This window comes from Fistularia commersonii, chromosome 2, assembly GCF_037954325.1.
Source record: "Fistularia commersonii isolate RoL2024-O1a breed Wild chromosome 2, RoL_Fcom_v1.0, whole genome shotgun sequence".
In the NCBI taxonomy this organism is placed as follows: domain Eukaryota; kingdom Metazoa; phylum Chordata; class Actinopteri; order Syngnathiformes; family Fistulariidae; genus Fistularia; species Fistularia commersonii.
The window spans coordinates 1,563,522-1,579,043 of NC_141285.1; the positions used below are offsets into that span (position 1 = coordinate 1,563,522).

At 45.4% G+C, this 15,522-nt stretch overlaps 1 protein-coding gene across 1 annotated transcript in view; it reads right to left on the minus strand.

Annotated features, from left to right (window-relative positions):
* Positions 1-12,677, minus strand: part of ttc27 (tetratricopeptide repeat domain 27) — a 103,056-nt gene extending 90,379 nt beyond the window's left edge. Inside the window, exons 1-3 of the mRNA XM_086164040.1 lie at positions 12,442-12,677; positions 5,370-5,577; positions 3,080-3,203 (exon numbers count right to left, since the gene is read on the minus strand). Coding sequence (XP_086020166.1) covers positions 3,080-3,203; positions 5,370-5,577; positions 12,442-12,532 — 423 coding nt within the window. The 5' untranslated portion in view covers positions 12,533-12,677. The remainder of the gene's footprint in view (positions 1-3,079; positions 3,204-5,369; positions 5,578-12,441) is intronic.
* Between the last annotated feature and the right edge of the window lie 2,845 nt (positions 12,678-15,522).

A 15,522-nucleotide genomic window follows, 5' to 3' on the forward strand; every position in this document is an offset into this window, starting at 1 on the left:
CGTCCGCCTTACAACAACACCACCACCACACAGGGCCACTGCACTATAGGGCGCGCTGCACATTTTGAAGAAAATCTAGGACTTTTATGTGCGCCTTATAGTCGTGAAAATACGGTAACCCAAAATAACCCACCCAAAATGATTGCCCACCCTTGTTGTACACTGTAGCAATCCAGCTTCCCTTTGAATACGGTTTCTGAAGCAGGTTTAGAATGAACGCCACGTGACACCGAGCCATTTCCGCCCCGCCTTCCTCCTACGTTGGACGACCTGCCGGGACGGGACACCGGCTGATAAATCACCGATGTTTGAGGAACTGCTTCGATACAGAAAAGGCTTCTCTCTCTTTCCGGGTACGGCAGCGGTTTGAAAGGCAACGTTCTGCTCGCCAGAGCCAAGAGGAAGCAATCTCCTCAAACCAGTGTAATTAGGACCCCGGAGACGCTTCATTACCGGGCCGCTCTCCCTCACGGAGCCGGCCTATGGCCTCTTTGGCTCGCCGTTTTTTCAAGTCCCGATGCAGAAGCAGTTTGGCGGCGCTGCCGATTTCGGAAGCTCACGGCCTCTGAAACTCCGTCGTGGACGATTGCGGTTTTGCAACTGCCGTTGTGACACATCGTCCCATTTTCAGAGGCTGAATGATAATTGTGTGATGATAGAACGTAAAAGGATTCAGGTGAAAATTCTGTTTATTGTCGTTTGAATTTTATTTTGCCGGCTGTTCACCGGACAAAAGAGCATCCGCGCAGATGAAGGAAGTCATTTTAGCCGACGCCTCGACGGGAACATCAATCGATATTTCTGTCATTGTTCTCAGACGCAAAAACTAGCACTCGTCCGGCTTCCACGAAAACGTTGGGGAACCAGGTCATCGGGCAAAGCTGCTACGGGTGACGTCCAACGGACGGCGACGCCAATGTGAATCGTTCCAAAACAAAACCGACACGAAAGCCCAAAACAAAGCGTGTGCAAAAAAAAAAACAGAGATTCTATTTCATGGGAAATGTATGCGGTCCCGAGCATTATTCATGCATTTCATTCACTCTGTGGTGAAGCGACGTGAAACCTGGCTTTGGTTTCTGTAAAAATTTGAAGCAAACCTCGTGCTGAGAAGACCAGGCTGGAGCGCAGACAGACAAGAGTCCCCTCGATGACCTCGATTTCTGTGCGAGCACATTGTAAAAACTCTCGCGTCCAGATTCCTTTCATTCCTTCCTAATCTAGATGATGTTCTACCAGGCTGTGCCGGCCAGTGGTACGCCGGGGCGGCAGGAAGGAAGGTGGACACCGGACGTCCGGACAGTGACGAGCGCCACCCTCTGCACACCGTCTTCACCAATCAGAGGAGTTTGTTCAGCGACACTTTCCTACCTCTTTGGATTGTTAGTATCCTATTTTTTTTCCCCGCGAAATGAACATTTATGTGTTAGCAAATGTGTGTATCATGCGTATTAAGTGTACGCGACAAGACACCTTCATTTCCTTCAGGATCAGTAAAGTGTATCTACTGTGGAGCTCTTAGGAGTCGGGGCCGTGGGATGTGGAGCAGATCCAAGCTGCCACTGGGCGAGAGGTTGGGTTTCACTCCGAACCACATATACCGTATTTTCCGCACTATGAGGCACCTAAAAGCCTTTTATTTTCTCAAAAACTCAGTGCGCCTTATAAACCGCTGCGCCTTATATATGGATCACATTGGTTAACTATGGCTACCGTAGTGGCAGAGGCGTTTCTGAAGTAGCAGGGGTAAAAAGGGTAAAGAGGAATTCCAGTCCCACCACTTGTGTGTGGATGAAGACTCCAAAACGGCACCTTTCAAGAGCCACGCTTACGACGCAGCGGAGGTAAAACTCAAGGCGATCAGTCACGCGGTAGAACGCGGGAATAGAGCTGCAGCCAGAGAATTCAACACTAGTGAATCACTGGTGCGGAAGTGGAGGAAGCGACAAGATGACCTGCACCGAGTAAAGAAGATGAAATGGAGTTTCTGTGGAAACAAAACGAGATGGCCACAGTTGGAGGACAAACTCGAGCAGTGGGTTGTCGAACTGAGAGCGGAAAGTAGAAGCATCTCTACGGTCACTGTTCCGATGAAGGCAACAGCGCTAGCCAGCAACATGAAAATCAATGAATTTAGAGGCTGTCCCTCTTGGTGCTTTCATTTTATGAAACGCTTTGAACTGTGACAAATGGAGTTGGAAATACATTGTTTTCAATGAAGGCGGCCCAAATACCGGTAAGAGCTACCGGTACGTACGGTACCGTATTGTGAATGCACTAACTTGTTGTGGGAGCGAATGGAGTTGTCAGAACATTGGTTTGTATTCTATCAATAAAGTTTGACTGACTTATCTGACTGTTTTGTTGACATTCCCTTTAGTGCAGCGTCATCTAGCGCATGCATAACGCAACCGTAGCTTCTACTCTATGCGCCTTATAATGCAGCGCGCCTTGTATATGAAAACTGTTTTGAAACAGGCCATTCATTGAAGGTGCGCCTTATAATGCAGCGCGCCTTATATATGAAAACAGTATTAAAACAGGCCATTCATTGAAGGTGCGCCTTATAATGCAGCGCACCTTATATATGAAAACAGTTTTAAAACAGGCCATTCATTGAAGGTGCGCCTCATAATCCGATGTGCCTTATAGTGCGGAAAATACGGTATGTCCACGTATACAGACGTACAACCATTCACTGTCAGTAAGACATTTGGGCAATTCGGGTTCTTCTATGAACTCACAGCTTGCTTTTGGACGATGACAGGAAAACCGGAGGAAACCCATACAATACCGGGGGCGAACGTGGACACCCCACATTTAAATACGCCCTGTCGGGACCTTCTCAACAGAGCGCCGACCACCGAGCCGCCCGGTCCGGATTCCGATTTTTTTTTTTTCTTTGGAGAGTTAAAGTTCGAACGATGTAGTTACTCATCCTGAGCTCATGAGATGTGGCACGCCATCTGTCTGGGAAAAGTCAAGCGTTCTCCGAGGCTGAAGGGAGCGACGTGACTGGACTTCGAGGTTCCCCGAGCGATTACAGATGAGCAGCAGAGCAATGAAGAAGATACCGTACCTGAGATGGGAGCAGGCCAGAGGCCAGCGCGTCGCATACATGGGTGGAGGGCGGAGGGCCGGTCCAGTTGCTCTGGGCGAACGAGTGCAGGCAGGCGACTGCGAGGGCCATCAGGACCAGCTCCCTGGGGCCACGGGGACCAGAGCAGAGATATAAATCCTGAGCTTTTTGTTTGCAGATACAGACTTTTTTCTTTTTTTTTTTTTAAGAAAAGGCAGGCGACAAAGAACGACGTGATTTACGGGCGTTCTGTTAGCCAGAGAGAGTAATGAGGGGCGACAAACAGAAGCAGGCGTGATGAGCGAGGAGGAGGAAAAGCGTGTTTACTCTCGGGCTCTGAGAACCAGAAAGGAGACGTTAAGCTGCCCTTATTAAGAATTAATAATTCATGACAGAAAAGTGGAGGTGGTGAAACGAGAGTGGTGAGAGGGGGGAAAAAAAACAAAAAAAAAAAAACGCACTCCGGAGAAGAGCTTTGTGCTGTGCTCACCAAGTTCCGGCTCCCGAGTCCAACCTCGTCGGGTCAATATGCAGATTTTAATTGGGGAGTGCGGGTGGAGCTCGCGTCGCATCGGCTAGTCAAGATTCGCGTTTATTGGCGGCGGCGTTGTGGTCGGGTGCCGGAAGGCGACCCAGCGAGGGGAAACCATCGGGTTCATGTGCAAAAACAAGACTGTTCGGCACACCGGGCTGACCCACGTCAAAGAAGATTTCACATGATGTGGAAATTGGTACGAAAAAAAACAGATCAGGCTTTTTCCTGTTAATTTTCAATACATATGGATGGGTGAAATTGAAGGGGTTTTTTTTTCTATGCATATATTTTGTACATAAAACATCCAGGATGCCTCTATTTCATGTCAAATACAAGATCTACTTGATTCTACTTGGGGCTGAAACAATTTCTTTAATATGAAAAAGTTAACGTTGATTTTCTTTCTCGGGCTGAAGATGATGTGGACGTTGGAAATGGAGCGACGGGGGGCGTTCTTTCGGAAATTTTGAATTAAATTAATGCGGCAAAGCGGTTGCATTCACGCAGACCGGACGCGAGTCCTCGGGAAATTTGGTTTGTAGAGTTTCCTCGTATCCGTTTAGTGTTGTGCGGTTGTGAAACGGGTGTGCGTTGGATTGCATGGTGCGTTGTACTTTTTAGAATAAAAGGGCTTTTCTAAATAGAAATAAGGATTAAGCCTGCCAAAAATAATGGACTAAAATGTAAAAAAAAAAAAAAAAAAAAATTTGTCCAAGCATCTTTTCCAATTTTTCTCTGTTGTAGGAACTGAACTAAAACCAAACGCAAGCATGGCAAGCTGCATTTATTTATCATAGTAACAATAAAAATCTGAATGGGTGGAGAAAAGTGTCAGGGGTACGAAGAGATAGAAGACTTTCAGCCAGAATAAAAGGAAAGGTGTACAAGACAGTGGTGAGACCAGCGATGATGTTTGGACTAGAAACTGTTCCAATGACCAAAAGACAGCAGGCAGAACTAGAGGTTGCAGAGATGAAGATGTTGAGGTTCTCTTTGGGAGTGACCAGGATGGAGAGGATCAGGAATGAGTCTATCAGAGGAACGGCACATGTTAGATGTTTTGGAGAGAAGGTCAGAGAAGCCAGACTGAGATGGTTGGGTCATGGACAGAGGAGGGATAAAGAATATATTGGTAGACGGATGCTGGAATTGGAGCTGCCAGGCAAGAGGTCTGGAGGAAGACCAAAGAGAAGATTTATGGACGTAGTGAGAGAAGATATGAAGGTAGTTGGTGCGAGAGAGGAGGATCCAGAGAATAGGGTTAGATGGAGAAAGTTGACTCGCTGTGGCGACACCTGAAGGGAAAAGACCAAAGGAAAAGAAGAATTTGTCACTGGGGTGCAGGACATGTATGACCGAGACAAAGTGATGATTGCGATGGTTTGGACATGAACAAAGGAGTGTTCATGGTGAAGATCTGGGTAGAGGGTTGCTGAAGGTGGAGCTGCCAGGCAGGAGGTCTCGAGGAAGACCAAAGAGAAGATTTATGGATGTAGTGAGAGAAGATATGAAGGTAGTTGGTGTGAGAGAGGAGGATCCAGAGAATAGGGTTAGATGGAGAAAGTTGACTCGCTGTGGCGACACCTGAAGGGAAAAGCCGAAAGAAGAAGAAGTAACAATAAAAATCTAATTAATTTGATAATCACTGAAGTATGATTTAAACTTTTTTTTTTTTTTTTTACCATACAATAATAATTTTGAGCCTTACATTTGCCTTGGTAATTATTACTAGCTGGTCTCCATCTGCCCTCCTACCTGTTGGACTGGTCGCAGTGGGAGTGGGCGTCCAGGTACCGCAGCATCCGTCTTTCCAGACGGGCCTCCAGATCCTCCAGATCCTCCAGGTTCTCCAGATCCTCCCCTTCCACGCCGCCGTCTCCGGCCAGCATCTCCGACACCTGCGGGCTCCGCAGCACCGCCTCCAAGTCTCCGGCCATCAGGGACTCCAGCAGGGAACCCGACTCTGCAGGGGGACGACATCGCCGTCTCTTCGCGTTACGTTCAACGGCAGTCGGTTTAAAAAAAAGCTAGCTAAACAAATAAAAAGTTCGTTTTTTCATTTCACTTTACCGGGAGGCCAATTTTTTTGACGGCGTTTCTGCACGTCTTGATATCCTTCGGACAAATCTGCAGCCACCGTGCTGGTTTTAGGATCGGAGTACCGGCGCGGAAATATTCTTGCGAGAAGCTTTCCATGTTAAAGCGGAGAAGAAAATTGTGTCTGTTTCTTTACTAACGGCCAGGGAGTTGTGCGAGCGCCGCTAACAAGGAGACGGAGGGCAAACAAACACTATCTTCCCGTCGAGTGGTAATTAAAAATGTAAATATACCTCTGGCCGAGCCGGAACCCGACCCCCGGGGTTCGGCGTTTAATTACATATTATATTAAATAAACTCTGCGATAATGTCATTTGATGGGGTTCTGGGCGAACGCTACTCTGAGCGCGGACCGAAAGAACGCCGCTTCATGGTTCAGACAGACGGGAGCGGCTCAGCTTCGCCTCAAACCACTCGGCAACTTGACAACCCATCTGCCTGATATTGTTCTGAAACCTTTATTCTTTTTGTTTAAATCTTGCTTCATATTCTCATCGCTAACGCCGCCCGATGGAAGATCTCCCCGGTGACGGGGCCAGAGAAGTTGGAGTTGGCCGGGGGGCAAAGGATGACAAAAAAAGGTTTGGGTTCAACACGGAAAACCAAACACCTTTCATTAACTTTTGTATTTAATGGGGAAAAGTAGCTCATTAGCATTGATTGCTATGAGTTTCCATGTGGAGCACGAAGCGGTAACGCAAAGCCGTCTTTCAGACTCGGCCGTGAAATGACTTGAAGACGGGCGTCGACGTCGGCTACGAGCTCATACGTGGTCAAATCTGAAGATCGGACAATTTCGTAGGAACTTTGGGTCCAAATTTGCACATGATGAGACAAATCAGGTAAATCAGCGCTTTGGCAACAAGTTAATGACATCATTCTGACGGGTAAAAGGCCTCGCGTCTAATCGAAATGTTAATTACGAGGGTGATTTTTTTTTTTTTTTTTTGAAAACGCGTGTCCGCTCACGTCGAACTCGGCTCGATATTTAAGAAAAAAAAAAACCCCGCCTTCATCCTATGCGCCCTGAAACCTGGACCGATCAAGTCTTTAACTCATTTGGGCTGTTCGGTGGGGGAAAGTAAATGTCAAAGAAAATTGGATCACATATTAAAATGGCCATTAACAAGCCGGCTCTGAGGTGCTGCGTCGGCATTATCGCTGACCAACTCCCATCCGTTCTGCGGTGGATTCCAGCGAGGGTAAGTTCATTATTTGACTAAAACAAGGGTTTAATTTCATATTGAATAAAAGCGATGTCCGCCTTGATGCGAGAGCGGTAAGTGTTTGCGGGTTTGCGTCGCGAAGATCACGACAAATAAGCGGCGAGGGGTGATTCCGACACCGCAAGACGAGCCGCCGATGAAGGGAAACCGTTTGTTTTTTGAGGATTTTTATGACTCCTACGAATAATTGAGTTCGAAGGAATGATCGGAAAAAGCACGACCGGGGATGGGCGAACTTTTTGGCTCTGGGGCTGCATTGACTTTTAAAGTTTGGCAGCCGGGCCGGGTCAGCACAAGACACGTATGATACACGATACATCTAAAAAAACAACGCATCTGTTAACAGCACATTTGCTTTGAAAATAAAACCAGCTTGGTTTTGAAGGCTCAGACGTTTGCTTGCAATTCAGGCGCAAACCATTTATTCCCTCGTAGCTTCACGTCCAGCTCATTCAGGCGTGTCGGTACGTCCACACTAAAGGCTAAATCGCAAAGCTAATCTGTGTCATTCAGGTCAGGAAATTCTCAAGTAGCTCCAAAATTGAAATTATCTCATGTTTGAGCTCCCATGTTCATTGATCCGATCCTTCAATCATTCACATTAAATATGAATTCTGTACCGATCTTTGCGGCCGGATTAAAAAGGACCAACGGGCCGGATTTGGCCCGCGGGCCGTAGTTTGCCCGAACCTGGTCTATACTATTCAAACTTTTTGGCTCAGGGGCTGCATTGACTTTTAAAATTTGACAGACCCGGCCCGTCTGTCAGTACAAGATACGGTACATATATAAATAAAAACACATTTGTTAACAGTACATATCAGACTTGTCTGACCTTTGCTTTGAAAGGCTCTGACGTTATCTTGCGTTTCACGCACAAACCAGTTTTTCCCTCGTAGCTTCACGTCCAGCTCATTCAGGTGCGTCGGTACGTCCGCAGTAAAGGCTAAATCGCAAAGCTAATGTGTGTCATTCAGCTCAGGAAAATTCTCAAGTAGCTCCAAAAATGAAATAATCTCATGTTTGAGCTCCCACGTAAAGTATGGATTCTGCACCGATCTTTGGCGGGCCGGATGAAAAAGACCAACGGGCCGGATGTGGCCCGCGGGCCGTAGTTTGCCCGCCCCGGTTTAGACGGAGGTGCTGGCCGTCCTCTGCGGGTCAGGAGGCCTCCCGCATTTAATGAGCAGCATCGTCTCCGGCAACGGATTATAATTCAGCGACGGGGTGTTTAAAGCGCTCAGGGACGTCCCGTCTTCCCAGGACTGGAGGTGGTGGAAGGAGAAGGATGCGGACGAATGCAGGGGTTGAACGCCTTAAAATGTTCCCCGAAACACTACTTTTCTGGTTTCATATTTAGTGTTCATTAGAATGATATATTACCTGCGCGGCCGATACGGCCTGGTCCTAATATGTGGTCCGATTGAGGAGGAAAAAAAGTGAAATACGGCAATGTGATTCATGAGGGTGTTTGTGCGAGCGACGCGCCGCGAGGCCGGCGAGGCTCGGGACGTCCTCGCCGAATAACAATTCTGACGTTTGAAATGTCATCGGGTGCCTCGTTGCGCCGGCTGGCGTTGGAATCTCGCGGCGGCACGGCGTTGCCATGCTGATAACATTTTGGATTTAATTGCCTCGCGCGCACGAAACCCCCCCCCCGCCATTCCCTTCATCGCGCCTTCTCCTTGGATGGCGATGAACTCGCCTTGACACGCGGCGCCCAGGTCGGTCACATGGTCTGCTGAGCGCACCTTTGGCTCTAATAAGCAATTGGGAGTCGGGGAGTCGGGGTGTAGGGGGGGGAAATGGAGGTGCAGAGATTTTCATCTGACTGAGGGCTAATGAAGCCCAGGGGCCGCCATGATAGCGCTGAGAGACGTTGGAGAGGAAGTAGGGGAGGGAGGAGGGGTTCTGGCTTTATGAGGGAGAAAATGAAAGCCGGAGGTTCAGCCAAGACTTTAATGACATTTCAGCTACTCTTCGTGTCTGCCAATGAAATGGCAGCAATTATGGAAAAACAAGGCAGAGGTCCTAAAATTAGTCCATAACTCATAAAAGTTTCAAGCGACGGGCTGCAGGTAATCGGGCGACGGTGGGCGGGAGCGGCTAAAGCTCGAAGCTAAAGATGGACGACGGGCGGCGTTCCGGAAAAAGGCGAAGGTATCTCGTCGACGGCGAGTCACGATCTGGTGGTTCCTTCGTGCGTTTCAAGAAGAACGGGAATCTATCATGGCTTCTCATCTTTGCCTGGTTTCGATAAACCGGGTCTAAACTCTGTTATTTTAATTTTTCTCTCGTTGTTTGTCTTGTACAAAATAAACAAATCCAGGGGGAAACTGTAAAATACCGCTGTTGTCTCGAACGTACATTGACAAGCGCAAACATCTAGAGGAGCGTAAGACGATCCGATGTTGTTCTATTTTATGGAAACGCTGTTTTCTTTTTTAAAAAAAAATTCTGCGGAAGTTTCGAGTTCATGGCTGGTGCCTGGTTAGACACCTCAATTTTTTATTTTTTTTTAAATTAAAAAAGTCTTCGTGCTTAAACTTAAAGGTCAGCATTTTGGTCTCGATTTGACGATGGAAATAGGACGATTTACAAAATGTTTTGCAAAAGGAGGTCTCGCGGCGAAGCCGAGCCGGTCGAGGTCCGACAGTCCGGACGAGCTAAGAATGCAAATCGGGTCAAAACACTCTCTTCCTTTTCACGACTGTGTTTCTGTTTTTTTTTTTTTTTTTGTAAAGCCTGTTTTTTCTTCTGTTGGACGGCGGCCCGGTATGTCCGCGATCCAGGGTCCTGCCGGGCTTTAACCCACTTGCGAAAAAATTAGGGTCAGGTTTCAATTGTCTTGCCGAATTGTGAACAAAGTCATTGTACGTGACAAAAATACCCTGGTAGTCCCTGGAAAAATCATGAAATGGGTAAAAAAGAGAAGAAATAAGTGTGGATTTGTCAACCCTTGGTCTTTTCCCTTCAAGGGAAACACAGTTCTGGCTGCAGCAACATGGAGGGAAGATAAAACCTTGTTCACTTGCAAAAAAAAAAAAAAAAAACTAGCTACACTTTTATGGTAGAAAGATGGCGGTGGTGATGATGGCCATCTTAAATCTATCATTTCCAGATCAGTGACGGAGCGTCCAAGGGTTTAAAAGAAATACACAACAGCGAGTCAAAAGCTTCACAAGTGTTTCATTCGATGGAAGTGGTCACGATGGATATTTGACTTTTAGGCGTTTTAATGTTACCCCATGTGAAACTGGTGCCCAGATGACTATATTTCTTCTTCTAAACAGACGATATTTGAGATCAGGATACCTTTTAACCCAAGTTGCATTAATACTTGTATAAGTGTGTGAAAACTGGGATCAATACTACCAATGGGTGATATGATCGGATCTGAATACGCCAGCTATCTGCAGAGTCCCGTGAGCGGTGTTGTTTTCTCAGCGGTAGCCTTCAACCACATGCCCGTCCGTGTTTACATCATCCCAGACATTTATAATTTATCAAATGCAACATACATCCAAGATTTAGATCGAGGGAGACAAGATAAAACCTTGCTTTCAATAAAGCCAAAAGGAGACGATTGCTTTTTTCTTTTCTTCATTATAATTTTCAAATTGCATTTTACCCTGATGTAAAATATATGTGTATATAGACATATAAAAAAAATGTAAAATATATGTATATATATATACATGTATATATATATATAATTTTTTTTTTTTTTATTTCACACTTGCTGTCTGTTTCTTTACTTAAGGTTATTTAGGAAGTCCTTTATGAACAAAAACAAGCTGGTGATTTCAGGTTGGGTGAGAGGCCGTTGGGGTTGTTTGAGGGATGTTTTTTTGTGATTTACTCCGCCGATATAATAGTCTGCACTTTGTCAAATAATAAACGCCATGTCTAAACCACACATTGGAGAACCACACTGTGGAGAAGACTGTCGTTTTGTGCTGTTATTAAGTGAGAGCTCACTTGAAGAGACGGAGAGGAGTGGTGTTCTCGGAGGGGTGAAATCGCTGGCATTACTCCTGGTGTGATCAACAGCTGTTTTTTTTGAAAAATATATCTATCTTTTTTTGAGTATCATCTGGAGGAATTAAATGGCAAACAGTGCACAACACTGAGGTTCAATCGAAGCACACAGCTCTCAGATGATGCTATGGATGTGTTATTCAAGTCAACAACACATTGTGGTAAGGGTAAAAATGTAAAAATCATAAGGGCTTCTATGACATGCTATACGTGATTAAATGTCATAAGTACTGAGGTTGAATCCATTAATGGTCCAATTTTGGACTCACTAAGTGCAATAGTGTTTTCTGTGCAATAACCCATATCCAAACCCAATGCTAATATAGTGCAATAACCTGGAACTATATATTTTTTTATATTGATCCTTATATTTTATTATCTTGTACCCTTTGAATGGGAGCTGAAATTTCCCCTTAAGGATCAATAACGTAATTCTGATTCTGTATCGTTACAATGTGATTGGTAGCAAAATAGCAAAATAAATAAATGAAAAAAAAAAATCAAATGACGGTATTTCTTTTAAAAAAAAAGAGAGAGATTGATTCTGCAACACGATCATAAATTATTCAACGACACATTCAATTTTTTATATATTTTCTCTCTCCCTCCCTCTCCTCCGCAGTGAGAGGCCGGGAGGCGGTGCCACCTGTGCCCGGCCGGCGCGCCGCCTCGCCCGGCCACTCAGGCGGCGACGCTCCGGTGCCGCTTCCGAGCACCGCAGGTGGGGCGCGGAGACGTAACGTCACAACCCAATTGAATCCCGTTACGGACGCGTAGTTTGCAATTAGACGACCTCATTTCACATGATATACATGTATGACAGCGAATTATATTTTGTGTAGAATTAGGAATAGCGACCAGGCGCCCTCCCTCCCTCCCGTGCCTCCCCCGCGATGGAGCGACACCGCCGGGCTTTCATCCGGACGGACGCGTAACGGCGTCGGAGGAAGTCAAGCTAACGTTAGCCACATTCCAAAAGTTATCAATATCTTTTAACAATAGGAGCATCATTTACGGCGATCGCGCCGAATGAAAGGGACGCCGATGTGCTCGATTAACCGTCCGAACGATTCGCTAAAAAGGCTCCCACGTACGCCCACGACTGATGTGGCGGAATTATTGCATGGAGTCTGGCGTGACTCGACCCACGTTGTGTTACGCGACACGACGGGTGGCACTGGCGGATTGTGTCAAATAAATAAACCAGCACGGATCGAAAATCGCGGAGGAATAAGAGGAAACCCGACGGTCGGGTGCATTAGCATGACAGCAAACACACTGTCATTTGCGGTAATATTTACAGACAGACGCCGGTTAACCGGTCGCTCCGCCGGGGAGAGATTCCACACCGCCCCGGTGAACCGTTCTCCGGCTCCGCGGGCGAAGCAGCGCTCCGGGCGGCGAACCCAGCCCGCCTCGTAAGAACATCCACACCGAAAGGTTTGACGGAATCGGAGGCTCACCGGGGAGGCTGAAGACGTCCTGCTTCCATTCCGCCGCCTCGCTGGGTGTCAGGAAGCCCCGGAGGACGCACATCTCCACGTCGCGCCGCATCTCCGCCGCCGATGCTCCGCCGCCGGCTTGAATCGCGCCGCTGCCGTCCTCCTTTGAGTCGCTCCGCGCCGGGACCCTCCGCGCCTGACGCGCTCTTCTCGTCAATCGAGCGAAAACGGCCTTAAAGGAGCGTCGATGAAATGTTTATTCCCACCCATGTGGAGTGAAGTGGCATCAGTGAGCAGCCATGACAGGAGCTCGGTGCATTGTGGGAAAACGGCTCGGCTCAGCTCGGCTCGACTCGGCTCAACTCGGCTCGACTCGGCTCAACTCGGCTCGGCTCGGCTCCGCAGCCGCATCCGAGCACCGCCGCACTGGCGACTGGAAGATCTATCAATGCTGATAATCCCGTCAAATACTGTATTATTACCAATATAATATTAGTTTTTTATAATATCATCGTTATTAACAAACAACCGCACAAGAACGCTCTTGAATACACGTCTGATATCATTAGAATTTCAATTTTTTTTTCAGCTGAATACCAGTTGTTTATTTATTTACTTCTTGGGTTTTTGTATTTAAGACATTTGTGGGTATCTTGCAAACTTGTACATGTTGCACGTTTTTTTTTTTTCAAGGAAATTTACAGATGTTGGAGTTTACTTCATTCTATTTTTCACTACATGTTCCCTTTTTTAACCCTATATTTTATTGATGTATTTATTTATTTTTTACAGTTCACACAATTTTCTACCATTATTTATTATTGGGATGTTTTTCTTGTAACTCTGGCACAACAATTTCCTTCGGGATAAATAAAGTTGTTCTTATTCTTATTATTTTTATTTATTGTGGATATTTACTTTATTTTTATTTATATATGGATAGATGTTGGATCTGCTGGAGGATGCCATGCTACCCCAAGTGTCCTCCAATTGCCACTTTGGGACCAATAAAGTTTCTGAAGATGTAATGCTTAAATGTAGAAATACACATTACCTCATAAAACCCACTTGAATACATCCTGGACAAAATAAAATGTTCAAAAAGAATTTTTTTTTTTTTTTACCTGAATTTCAGTTGAATTTATTCACCCCTTAGACTGCAGTTGTTTTGTATTTCAGTCATTTGTTAACTATTTCTAGAGGATACCTTGCAAACGTGTATATATATAGTTTTAAAAAGACGTAATTAAAAATCGGAATTAAATTCCAATGAAATAATATAACACAATAATATGCTGATTTTTTATTGTTTTTGTGATTGTTTGTTTTACTTCCTACAGCTTCATTGTACAGGGAACCACGTTTCCAGACTGTACTTATAACAATAAATACTTTGAAACTTGATAATCTGGTCATTTTTAAGGGTTGTTCTTTTTCGTTGTTTTTGTCCGTTTGTTTTCATTATAAGGTGATTTGTTTCGTTTTTCATTTGTCTGGTCTTGAATCTTAATTTGTAATGTCTTGCAGATTTTTTTTTTTTTTGTAATTTTCCAACAATTTATTGCAGCTTTTCATTTAACTGCCATTTTTTTTGAATGGTATTGCTTGTGGGTTTTAGAAAGCTGTGAGTTTTGCTCTCTAGCAATGTGGAGACGCTATTATTGCCCTTTTATTTTGCACATTGAACACGGGACAGCGGCCGAACCCCATTCAACTGGGCGATTACAATGAAACACAAACAAAACCGAACAACCTCTGACACATACGAGCCTTTTTCAAAAAAGTATAACAAATGCTTGTTCTATAAAACACACCCCACAAACCTCGCCTTGTTCACACACCTCAACCCTCGGCCAATGCGGGAGGCGTTTCTGATTTTTTTTTTTTTTTAATAAAGGGAGTTGTTGGGGATTTATTTTCTTTTTCTTACGGCGGTAAACACGTATTCAGACAACAACAACCTAGATTAAAAACCTCTTGTAAATGTGCATAAACAAGAAATATCTGTAGTTTTCTTTTAGCCGTCTGATTTCGAAGTGATTCAATGTGTCGCGTTTGCGTTTTTGGTCAAAAATCACCCGAACACGAGCTCTCTGGACCTGGTTGACTGCAGATAAAGGGGGACGATGTTGGCATCAGATGACCGATCGCAGACGCGTTGGAAGCCGTCGCTGCATAATTCACGCAAGATGGATCAGCGATTTCGCAGTTTCACAAACATGAGAAATATAAATCCACGATATGGACTCAAAGTAAGACAGTAACTGCAGCCAAAGTCAGGACGGAACGATAGCGGGCATAAAAATTTGCAGACGGTGTAACTTTGTCTCTCAACAGATTCATCAATATCGCCGGCTCGTCATTAAGACGCCGCTAAATCTGACTATAATTTCAACTATGTAGTCCATTATATGAATGGCCTTCCAGGATTTACGACATCTAAATCAATATTAGCCGCGACTCTGATGGAGCGAAATCTCTTGGACAAATAAAGACAAAGTCAAAGCGGTAAATACGCTTACTTGCAAATTCACCCGCGTACAAAGCGTCCGTGCTTTAACCAGTAATTGCGTACGGAAAAGGGAAATGGGTATGAAATGAGTTGCGGCCATCGGGGGAAAACTAATCCAGGAAGACGGTCTGGATGGGGGGGCCGGAGGGTTCCCAACACTTGGAGTGTTTCCTCATTTGCGCCCTTGTTTTCGCTAAAAAGAATAGGTTTCGGTGACACCGGCCGAAACCAATCGAGAAGCCGATCCCGCTCGACGATACGCACACATGACTAGTTCTTTCGTTCCCTAAGCAACCGACTTTACTTGGCGACGAGCCGACGTGGCCGATCTGTTTAGCTTCGCTCGGCTGTCCAGATCAGCTGCGTCAAAGAGGAAAAAAAAAAGGCCCAACGATGAGTCAGTACTTTGGATCTTTACACAAAAAAATGTCACGTTTTTCTCACAAAGACCAATACCGTGATCCACATCAAGGAATATACACTGCTCCAAAAAATAAAGGGAACACTTAAAAAACACATCCTAGATCTAAATGAATGAAATATTCTTATGAAATACTTTGCTCACAGTTGAATGTGCTGACAACAAAATC